Genomic DNA, 12288 nt, shown 5'->3' with positions numbered 1-12288 from the left:
AAACGGTGGGAGTGCCTGGGCGAACGCTGGGTGTGTTTGTGACGTCAACCAGGAACGACAAGCACTGAAATGATCGCACAGGCAGAGTAAGTCTGAAGCTACTCTGAAACTGCTAAGTAGTTAGTAATCGCAATATTGCGAATACATCGGTCGCAATTTTAAGAAGCTAAGATTCACTCCCAGTAGGCGGCGGCTTAGCGTGTGTAACTCTGCTAAATTCGCCTTGCGACCGATCAACTCGGAATGAGGGCCAAGGTACCTGATTCAGTGGTGTCGCAAGTTAGCAATTATCAGTAGACTTTACATGTATAGCTGCTGCAGTGCGCACACACCAAGGTACCTTTGTGATGCTGTTAGCAGCGAGGTATCCATTGCAGAGTGATTTACAGGAAGAGGTAGTTGGGGGAGGTATTGGGTTGGGTCTGCAAAAAACGCATGCGTTTCATGACCACTTTAGGGGTGTGTCTCAGTGTGTGACTGCAGTTTCGTATACATAAAATATGGCACCAGGGTCGTGTGGCCATGGAGGCATCTGGGGGTTGATGTTCCTTGTATCAGCATTGCGGTTGCGACGAAGTACATAGTTGCTGATCATGTTGCGATTGCTTCGTGGGCATCTCTGTTCACTTGTGGGTGGCTGCTACACTTCCGATGCCTTGCAATTCCATCACTGAAAAGGATTGCTGCTGTGTCCGCACTGCAGTCGCGTCTGATTCAGGCCCTAGGAACGCTGTTGCATGACCATCACGGCACATGCTTAGTGCGACAATGCGTGTGTGGTACCAAAAACATTGTCCAACTGTGCAAACATTAGCATTGCGTCCACCTCTGAATCAGACTCAGTGTCTTGACAGTCATTTAATATATACAAAACTTACATTTACCATGCCGGTGGTCAGGTGACCGACGCCGGAATCACGACACCACTCGGAATCCCAACACCGGAACACCGACCGCCGGCACCCCAAAGGTAAGTATTGGGGTGGAGGGAAGTTTAGTGTTAGGTACTACAGGGGAAGTTAGCCATAGCTGCCACTCCCCCCCCCCCCAAGTCTTAACCTTAACAGCCACCCCCTGTGATTAGCTGTAGCCGTCAGCCGACTGCCCCGATTTCCTATCACACCCACTTAGAGTAATCGTATAACATAGTTATTTTACAGAGAATATTTAATAATTCACAACAGTTTTTGTCATATTGAAGCTTCCAATCAATTAAGTAATGTGAATAGAAGGCAACAACTTCACATTGTAGAGCAGTGACTTACCTGACATGGTGTCATCCGCGCAGGCAGATGGACTTTCACTGACCCTGATGCCTTCATGCGCCAGCATATCAAAAGGGATTTCCTCCTACTCGTCCAGCCCCCAACTGTGATGTCTGGGCCTGATTTGGATTTGTATGAAAACTTGATGGTTTATGTACAAATCTGATGGTTTGTGGTCTGCGGATGTGCAGAAGAGGTCTTGCAATATGATTGCCATGCTGCAGCATTGGGGGTGGCCACATGCACCATTCTCCTACAGATGCCTCCTGCTGCATGTGCATTGTATTTATATGGAATTTCACAGCCACTTCCCTGCGGCTGTTCAATTCCTTACAAATCAGAATCAGGCCCTCTGACCAATGACATGCCAAATTTGCGCCATAGATTGCTGCAGGATCAAATTCTGGAATGCAGCTAATGTTACTGGGAAGGTGGCAGGTTAATGACACTATGGGATATAATGTCCCTGGCAGTGGAGAATAAAGCATCAATGGGGACATAGGTACACGGGGGGGATGTTACAACTTAGGAGGCTGAGGCTGGCTTCAAGTTCCAGGCCTCCCTGTGCACCGCCCACCGACACCGTAGCCACTCATATCAATGATGTGGTGGTGGGTGGGTGGCCCTAAAGATGGAATGATTGATTTAGCCTGACCTGCCTCCTCCAGACCCTCTGACAATGGCGGGAATAATGACATTGTGGGTCTGCAGCTTAAGGGAGCAGAGGAGCTGCCCTGACTCTGAGTACCCAGCCATGCTGACGCTGAGGGAAGGGACAGCCGGAGACAGACTCAATCACACTGCTGCTGTGCATCACATGTAATGAAAAAATCCCAAGCAATTGTATATTATATATTTATTTGTAAGTTTATAACTCATCTCAACTGCCTCTGTTAATATATATTTTATATATTTGGACACGACATGACTGAGAAACTCTGTTGGTGACTGCTACATTGCTCTCTTACACCTAGTTTTTTTCTCTTTAGCCAGCACAGCAGACACATTTAATGGCAGGTGCTTACAGTCAAATGTGTCTTCTGGGCTGGCTAAATAGAACAATGGGGCTGATTCAGACCTGATCGGTGCTGTGCGTTTTCGCACATCAGCGATTTGTCTGCGATTTGTCTGCGTATACTAGGAATTTGTCTTCGGTTTGCTTTACAACAGCCAAGTAGGTAACAGATAAGCAGGTGGGGGGGTAAGCAAAGTCACACAGATAGGTATACGGTAGGAACACAAGTGAGTTACATGTACGTCTAGTCAGTCAATGTTCAGGAGTTCAGCAGGCGGACCGCTTGGGGAAAGAAACTTTTGAGGCTTCTGGTGGACCTGGCGGGGACGGCCCTGTAACGCCTGCCTGAAGGAAGCAAGTTAAACATGCTGTGGCCGGGGTGTAGCTGGTCTTTTGCTATCTTCATTGCCCGCTTTTTAGCTCTGGACAAGTACAGGTCCTGGACTGAGGGAAGGTCGGCCCCGATGATCTTCTCTGCGGTTCTGACCACCTTTTGGAGCCTGCATCTGTCCCTCGCGCTGGCGGAGCTGTACCATACGAGTATCGAGGAGCACAGTACCGACTCCACAATCGCGGAGTAGAAGAGGAGCAGAAGCTTCTGTGGGATGTTGAACTTCCTTAGTTGCCTGAGAAAGAACAACCTCTGCTGCGCTTTCCCAACAGTGGCGTCAGCGTTGGACCCCCATTTAAGGTCCCGGGAGATTGTGGTCCCTAGAAACTTGAAGGAGTCCACTAGCGATACCACACTGTCAGCAATCGTTAGCGGAGGTGCACTAGATGACTTCTTCCTGAAGTCCACTATCATCTCGACAGTTTTGAGGGGGTTGAGCTCGAGGTTGTTGTGGATGCACCACTGGGCCAGCCAGTCTACTTCCCGTCTATAGGCCGATTCGTCCCCATCCTTGATGAGGCCGATGACGGTGGTGTCATCGGCGAATTTGATGATCCTTACTGATTGCGCCTCTGAGGTACAGTCATTTGTGTACAGGGAGAAGAGCAGGGGTGAGAGGACACAGCCCTGAGGGGCCCCTGTACTAATGGACCGCGCTTGAGAGGTGAATTCCCCCACTTTCACCACCTGTGTCCTATCTGTCAGGAAGTCTATTATCCAGGAACAGGTAGCTTCTGGGACCCCTAGGCGAAGTAATTTGGGGTGGAGGATGCTGGGGACGATTGTATTGAAGGCCGAGCTGAAATCGACAAACAGGACCCTCGCGTAGGTACCGGGAATGTCTAGGTGCTGTAGAATGTAGTGCAGGCCCAGGTTGACTGCATCCTCGACACACCGATTTGAGCGATAGGCGAACTGCAGGGGGTCCAGTTGGGGGCCAGTCACAGTTTTCAGGTGATTCAAAACCAGACGCTCAAACGTTTTCATGACCACAGACGTCAGTGCTATCGGCATGTAGTCGTTCAGGTTCGTGATAGTGGGTTTCTTGGGGACCGGGACTATAGTAGACCTTTTGAGACAGGAAGGGACTTTCTGTAGCTCCAGCGATTTATTGAAGATCTTGGTGAATATGGGGGCGAGCTGACCCGCACATGCTCTTAGGGCAGATGGTGACACTCCGTCAGGACCCGGAGCTTTCCTGGTTTTGGCCCTTTTGAACAAGGGCCCTCATTCCGAGTTGATCGGTCGCAAGGCGAATTTAGCAGAGTTACACACGCTAAGCCGCCGCCTACTGGGAGTGAATCTTAGCTTCTTAAAATTGCGACCGATGTATTCGCAATATTGCGATTACTAACTACTTAGCAGTTTCAGAGTAGCTCCAGACTTACTCTGCCTGTGCGATCAGTTCAGTGCTTGTCGTTCCTGGTTGACGTCACAAACACACCCAGCGTTCGCCCAGGCACTCCCACCGTTTCTCCGGCCACTCCTGCGTTTTTTCCGGAAACGGTAGCGTTTTCAGCCACACGCCCCTGAAACGCCGTGTTTCCGCCCAGTAACACCCATTTCCTGTCAATCACATTACGATCGCCGGAGCGAGGAAAAAGCCGTGAGTAAAAATACTTTCTTCATAGTAAAGTTACTTGGCGCAGTCGCAGTGCGAACTTTGCGCATGCGTACTAAGCGGATTTTCACTGCGATGCGATGAAAAAGAACGAGCGAACAACTCGGAATGAGGGCCAATGCCTCCACCTCTTCTTGGGTGACTTGCAGTGCCTGGGGTTGGCCGTCGGTGTTCGGGGCATCGTAGAGGTGATTGTTTGGGTTGCAGGGGACTTCTTTTGCGAACCTGCAATAAAAGTGGTTCAGTTCATCTGCAAGGTCTTGGTGCATGGCGGTGGACTTTGATGTTTTCCTATAGTTGGTTATGGATTGCATTCCTTTCCATACAGATACGGGGTCATTGGTGGGGAGATCGTTTGTCAGCTTGTCCGAGAACCGCTTTTTTGCTAGCCTGATTCCTTTAGTCAGAGAGTTCCTAGTACGGTTGTATAGTGCTCTGTCACCGCTGCTATAGGCCTCCTCTTTGGCTCGACGAAGTTGCCTGAGCTGGGCATTGAACCAGGGCTTGTTGTTGTTGTAAATGCGGTAAGTCTTGGTAGGTACACACATGTCCTCACAGTAGCTGATGTAGGATGTGACAGTGTCTGTCAAGTCATTCAGGTCGGTTGCCGAGGCTTCAAAGACCCCCCATTCCGTGCAGTCAAAGCAGGCCTGGAGCTTCATCTTGGCCTCATTGGTCCATTTCTTAACAGTCTTAACGACAGGCTTAACTGCTCTCAGCTTCTGTGTATAGGTAGGGAGTAGATGGACGAGGCAGTGGTCAGATAGGCCGAGTGCAGCACGTGGGATAGACCGGAAGGCAGACTTGAGGGTAGTATAGCAGTGATCAAGGGGCGGACTAGCCCTGTGCTGGGCATCCCCCCGCATGTCAGGGAAGCTGATTGTAGATGTGCTAAATTTAGCACATCTACGATCAGGTCTGAATCACCCCCACTATTGGGTGAAAGAGAGCAATGTAGTAGCATCATTTGCTCTGCAATTATATCATAATCGGTGATTATTATACAATGGCAGGGAGAGTGATGCTGCTACATTGCTCACTTGAGGAGAGGGACTAGGGGTGTGACATCACCAGGTGGGAGGGGCTGTGTGTTTTGCATCTGCAAGGTGGAAAGGGCTAGGGGTGTGGCAATGGTACCTACTGGGGAGGGGGTGGGGGGGAAGAGCGGTGAATTCCACCACCTCTCAGACCACTTTCTTTAAGCACTGGTTACAAGCATGACACAAACGTGGTAATGGACATACAGACTCTGGAGGGCGTGGTTGGCACTAATAGTTAGGGAATGCTGCAGGGGGTCACTATCTACAGGATGATGTATGGCGACAAAGGTGATAATGCTACATGAGTCTGCTAGCCCCTACAGAGGTCGTAAATACCCACTAGGCATATTTTCCCCCCACTAAAATAGCTATATAAATTTTTAAGTAGATGTTTTTGACTTAATTAAATAACAAAAATAATTAGGTAATATGGGGTCTATTTACTAAGCCTTGGATGGAGATAAACTGGATAAAGTACCAGCCAATCAGCTCCTGTTATGTCACAGGTTGTATTTGAAAAATGACAGGAGCTGGTTGGTTGGGACTTTAACTCCGGCCACTTTATCTCCATGCAAGACTTAGCAAACAGACCCCTTTATCATCTAGAGGCGCCAAACCGCAATCAGAGGGGGCTACCTTGTGCTGCTGATTAATATCATTATCATTGTGTTTTGTCGCACGTGCCTTCGAGTCCCTGCAAGACATATGCTTCCTGACAAATGTATCTGCACATGCATCCAGGCCTGCTTGAGTCACAACCTTACTGTACTAGACCTATGGTTGCTATCCCCATTCTCCCTCTGCAAATTTAAAGACGCATAAGTGTAATATGCACCAAATTCTAAACATAGACTTTTTTTTTGCATGCCTGAAAACAGTATTTTATACACATACAGTAAAACAAATGTACATCCAACTCTACTTGAGCCCTTACATAATGTCACCTCTATGACATCACAATCAATGAAATTCAGCATTGACTGCATCTCTATGAATTCACAATTCATTGTAACTCAAAATCAAAACCACCTCTATGACATCAAAATGCACTGAAATTTGAAAATCGAATCACTTCTATGACATCACAATCAATTAAATTCAACATTGACAGCACCTCTATGACATCACAATTCATTGTAATTCAAAATCTAAACCACCTCTAATGCATCACAATCATTGAAATACAACATCGAAAACACCTCTATAACATCACAATGCATTGTAATCCGAAATCGAAAGCACCTCTATGATATCACAATAATTGAAATTCAACATCGAAAACACATCAATGACATCAAAATGCATTGAAATTCAAACTCTAATCACCTGTTACATCACAATCATTGGAATTCAACATCCAAAACACATCAGTTACATCAAAATGCATTGAAATTCAAAATCTAATCACCTCTATGACATTACAATCAAGGAAATTCAATATTGACAGCACCTCTATGACATCCCAATCAAGGAAATACAACATTGACAGTGCCTCTATGACATCACAATCAATGAAATGCAACATTAACAGTACATCTATGATATCACAATCATTGAAATAGAACATCGAGTAGTGTCGGGATTTATTTCGACAACCAGTAAACCTTTTAATTGCAATAATTTAATCTACCCACACACCTAGTGATACAATTTTCAAGTATGGAGATTGATATTTCCTTTTACGTGGCCCACTTGTAGTGAAAATTGTTTGGTCTAGTCGAATATGAATATATTATATGCACCTTAAAACATGTGGGAGATTAGGTTTAGGCATCACCAGGGAGGGTTAGGGTTAGGCTGCGAGGGGGAAGGGTTGGGTTTAGGCTGCTAAAAGGGAGGGTTAGGAGGCCATTGGGGAAAGGTAAGTATACTTACCTTCCCCTGTCGGGATTCTCAACATTCGGATACCGCAGTCTGTATTCTGACCATCGGAATCCCAACCGCCAACATATTGAACCCAATCTGTTTCTGCTCATGCTGAGTATATTTGGGTGATCATAGTTACATTGCTCTGTGTGTGTACAAATCTTTCCGTTAAAATATGGTTTATGAAAAGATCTTTAATTCAAAATATTTAACTTGTATAACTTGTATGCGTGGGATTTTCTTTAGTACTCATTTCCAGACTGCATGCCTGTACACTATGCATCATGTAAAAACAATGTTAACACACAAGTAAAACGTTCTATTTAAGCTTTTATTAATATGTTCATATCCTAAAAGCATTGCTCTGTAAATAACAATGGAGGTTTACAGTGCCGTAACTAGACATTTCAGCGCTGTGTGCAAGAAACAGCATCGGCGCCCCCCCCCCCATATTTAAAATAGGGCCAGTGCTCGCCTATGGAGCGTGACAAAAAATATAGGGGCGTGGCCACAAAATAATTCCACTTCATATGACACTGCACAGTAGTCTCCATTATTCAAATTACGCCGCACAGTAGCGCCACTTACACCACATTACACCAGGTAGAGCCCCTTTTACCTATTATGCCAGGTAGAGCCCCTGTCACATATTACGCCTGGTAGAGCCCCCTTTTACACATTATAGTAGGTAGAGCCACGTTTTATACATTAAGGCATGTAGAGTCTCCTTTTATACATTACGGCAGGTAGAGTCACGAGAGAGAAAGAGAGGGGGAGAGATAGGGTTGGGAGGGAGAGAGAAAGAAAGGTGGCAAGTAGAGAAACAGAGAGTGTGTGGTGGAAGGAGACAGAGAGAGGAGGGAGATGGATAGAGATGCTGTGGCTTAATTTACATGACTGGCAGTATGCTGCAACAGCTAGGCTTCAGTAGCCAGAGCCTAGCCTGAGCACATAGGGGAGAGACACGCACACAGGTACCTATGTAATGGTAACAGCAGTGCACTCACCTGGCGGCGGAGCTTCCTCTTCCTGGGAGTGCGGGCGGCCATGACAGTGGTGGCGGTGGCCCTGTTCAAAAACGTCCGCCCGGCATCTTCTGTGCAGCTCCCTCCCGGAAGGAGGCGCATCCCCGTACCAGCCTGTATGCTGCAAGGACAATGGGCTGCTGCACGAGTGGAGGAGGAGTGGGGTGGAGCACACGGGGAGACTGAGACTGCTGCCCAGCACTGCCGGCTATTGTATATCAGCAGCAATGCGTCATGCAGAGAGGGAGCCGGGCACAACGCTACAGTTATACACTGGCTGACACATTGCTCATCATCGCTAGGGAGATGTCAGCATTCAATGGGGGATATTAAATTGTTTGAAAAGTCAGTTGGGTGTCTGGTTTTTCCTATCTAATAGACAGGAACACCCAACTGACTTTTCAAACATTTGAATCTCCCCAAAGTCTCTACTTTCCATAGTGCCCTATATTGACTAGGGATGGGGTCATGTCTGGCAGAGTAATGGGGCTGTAGTAATGGGCAGTGGGGGCGGGGTTACTCACTCTGTTCAATCACTGGGGTGAGATTCTGGACTGGAGATGTCACAATGCTGCAGCTTTCTTGGTGACCCCCTGCACACTGCCACATCATGCCTGGCATCCTCTTGACTCCTCTACACACACTCACATGTGGGGGAGAAAAGGGGGTGTGACCCCGAGCTTGTGGGGCGGGGTTACAGTACTCTCACTATGCAGTCAATGGGGTGAGATCCCAGACGTGTCACACTGCTGCTACAGCCTTCTTGGTGACCCTGCACACTGTCACATACTGCCTGGCATCCTCCTGACTCCTTACACACACATGGGGAAGGAACAGGGGCGTGGTCACAGGCTTGTGGGCGGGGTTACAATTCACTAGTATGCAGTCACTGGGGTCAGGGTGAGAACCCGAACGTCTCACTGCTGCTGCAGCTTTCTTGGTGACCCTGCACACTCTCACACCTTGCCTGGCGTCCGGTCCTCCTGACTCCCCTACAGAGCCGGCCCTAACCAATATGATGCTCTAGGCAAGATTTTGGCTGGTGCCCCCTAACACCACCGCTGGTTCCGCCTCTGACCTTGTACCCCTATATTTTAAATAGGAACAGTTCGCACATTTGGCGCACAGCCCAAAAAGGGGTGTGTTTTTGCTGGCAAGGGGCATGGCCACGCAATAACCCCAATTCCAATTACGCCACACAGTACTGCAACTTTATTCACATATGATCATGCGATAGTGTCCATAATTCATATTACATCCCACAGTAGTATCACTTTACCTTATAAACGTTACTCCTCACAGTAGAGCCCCTTATTCACATTACATCACACTGAATTGCTCCTTATTCACATTACACCACACCCGATTGCTCTTTATTCACATTAGACGACACATTGGTGCCCTTTCTATTTGCAACGCCACATAGTAGAGCACCTTTTAAACATAATGCCACACATTAGTAATGCATTTATACACATTCCACACAGTAATGCAACTTACACATGAGACACCTTATTAATTTTCCTTATAAACATAATGTGCCTTACACATTATGACAACCTTTATTAATGCCCTTTTACACATAATGTCCCTTACACATATGCCGCACATTATGAATGCCCTTATACACATAATGACATACATAGTGCCCCCTACACATTTGCTGCACATTATTAGTGCCCCTATACACATAATGCCACACATACAGTAGTACCCTGTTACACATATGCCGCACATTATTAATGCCTTTATACACATAATGACACACATAGTGCCCCTTACACATATGTTGCACATTATTAATGCATTTTTACATGACACACATAATGCTCCTTACACATATTCTGAACACTACTGCACAACCAACCCACTCACATGCACACAGCACTCACACTGCCACTAACACTGTGACCTCTGCCTCTGCTTGGCTACAGATGTGTCCTCATAAATATTGCCTCAATGCTAATGTCGGGCACACCTTTTTTTTTTTTTATAAAAGTGCATCTTATTTGCATTGCTATGTGGCTAGGATGCACAAGCAGATTCTGCTGATTAAAATGATATGCAGCATGCCTATATACTGTGTTAGACTGTGGCTGTATCTGCATATGAAATGCTACACACAGAATATAGGCATGCTGCATATCATTTTAATCAGCAGAAGCTGCTGATGACCCTATGCATATCAAATGCCCTAGGCAATTGCCTAGTTTGCCTATGCCTATGGCCGGCTCTGCTCCCCTACACACACTGACATGTGGGGGAGGATCAGGGACGTGATCCTGGGCATGCAGAACGGGATAACAGTAGATGTGCTGGAACTGTCATCTACAGCCTGTGCGGCCAGTGAACCTGGTGCTCAGGCGTTCACACAGACGGGGCCTCTGGTACACGCTGTTGGCAACAGCGAGCTGAGCAATTCGACAGCATGAGTGCTCCTGCACAGTGGGTTCCCTGGTGGCCCATGAATCCACCCCTCCCTGCCATCTTGTGTCCTCAGCGTCAGCTGAGCTCTGCAGGCGCAAGATACCCGGAAGTCCCACAGAAGGCGGAGAGGGGTGGGAGGGACTAGCACACGGCGGATACACATTTTGCCTGATCAGCACTGCAGCGGCTGTAATATAACTGCCAGCAGCTATCATAATACACAAAGTCGGCCAGTTGGGGTGGATGCAGATGGTGCGACCACAGCACAAATGCGCTGTGTGCAAGGCACCATCTGCACACACCTAGTTACGGCACTGGAGGTTTATTTGTAATTATATGTAGATTATTTTTTCATTTACACATTCTTTGTAAATTTAAATTTAGCCTAGTACTGTGACACAGACTTGTGCAACTCTAAGAATCACTGCAAAAAACAGTTATTATGGATGATAACTTTCTATCCTGCCTTTTGTGAAGTGGTGTGTCTATTTATGTGATTTAATGGTCATTGGTAAGTCATTGATTGTCAGGTACAACAATGGGAGCAAAATGGGATTCCTTGTGATGGATCAAGGCAATTCCTGCTGAATGTAGGCTAAGCGCTGTAATGTGCCTGATTAACAACCAAATAATTACATTTTCTTTTTTCTATTTAGATATCCACAATGGCTTCTGAAATTAAAATGTTGCGAGAAAAAAATGAATCTCTTATGAAAGGTTGGTACATGCAGAAAGCTTCTGATATAACCGCGGCTTTGCTTTTGTGTAGCAGAAAGTGCACCACCAGATTTTGGTTGGAAATTATTTATTAAGGTGTGGTATCACAAAACGATGCGTACAACTGCCGGGTCTAGCCTAGCACAGGGCCATCGAGACTTCAGGTGGGTGGGTGTAGTATGTTATGCCGGCGCTTGGGATCCATTACAGACTCACTGCACTCGCCACGCTCCGGGCACGGCTCCCTCTAGGGGTGTAGTGGACACCCCAAGAGGGAGAATAGTTGTCGTTATGCCAGCTGTCGGGATTCCGGCGTCGGTATGGTGAGTGCCGGGATCCCGACAGCCGGCATATCAAATGCCTACCCGGTGGGCCCAGGTGGTGGGCGGCATGGCCACTGTAGGCAGCATTGTATACTGCGTTATATTCTGTGATATTGAGGTATATTCAGAGGTGAACGCTATAGCAGTAGTGGCAACAACTCTTGTCGCAGCCGCTACTACACATTTATGCTTATGCTGCAACTGATGGACTAACGACTGAGATGCGCGCCAGCTGCTGCTCTAATCTCGTGTGCAAATAGTCGCACCATATGTTGAACATTGTTCACACCCTGTGGTTGCTCAGAATGTCTGATGGAAGCTGTCCATCATTGTCAGTGGAACTGCATCTTTTCATGTAGTCCCTGACACCGACACACTCCCGACATGTGAGCCACTCCACCGTCACTACACAGGAATGCCTATCAGAATTTAATAGATCTCCATACAGTTCTGATCTGCATAACCAACAGGACGTATGCATGCACGTCTGTAGAACATCACGCACTTGTGTCCAATATTCTACATCTATCAGGGTCTGAATCAGGTCCATTGTGTGCGAGTAGTTATTGGTTTCCATCACTTCCTAAAATATTTTATT

At 47.0% G+C, this 12288-nt stretch overlaps 1 protein-coding gene across 2 annotated transcripts in view; it reads left to right on the top strand.

The window, feature by feature from the left end:
• The window catches only part of LOC134932184 (uncharacterized), a 234945-nt gene that overhangs the window by 202174 nt on the left and 20483 nt on the right, over positions 1-12288 (top strand). For both annotated transcript variants that reach the window (XM_063926365.1, XM_063926366.1), the window contains one exon: positions 11307-11367. In XM_063926365.1, the coding sequence (XP_063782435.1) occupies positions 11307-11367 (61 nt within the window). The remainder of the gene's footprint in view (positions 1-11306; positions 11368-12288) is intronic.

This window comes from Pseudophryne corroboree, chromosome 6 (assembly GCF_028390025.1).
Source record: "Pseudophryne corroboree isolate aPseCor3 chromosome 6, aPseCor3.hap2, whole genome shotgun sequence".
Classification (NCBI taxonomy): Eukaryota; Metazoa; Chordata; class Amphibia; order Anura; family Myobatrachidae; genus Pseudophryne; species Pseudophryne corroboree.
Note: the sequence above shows the minus strand (reverse complement) of the source record. Positions and strands in the feature narration are given on the sequence as shown.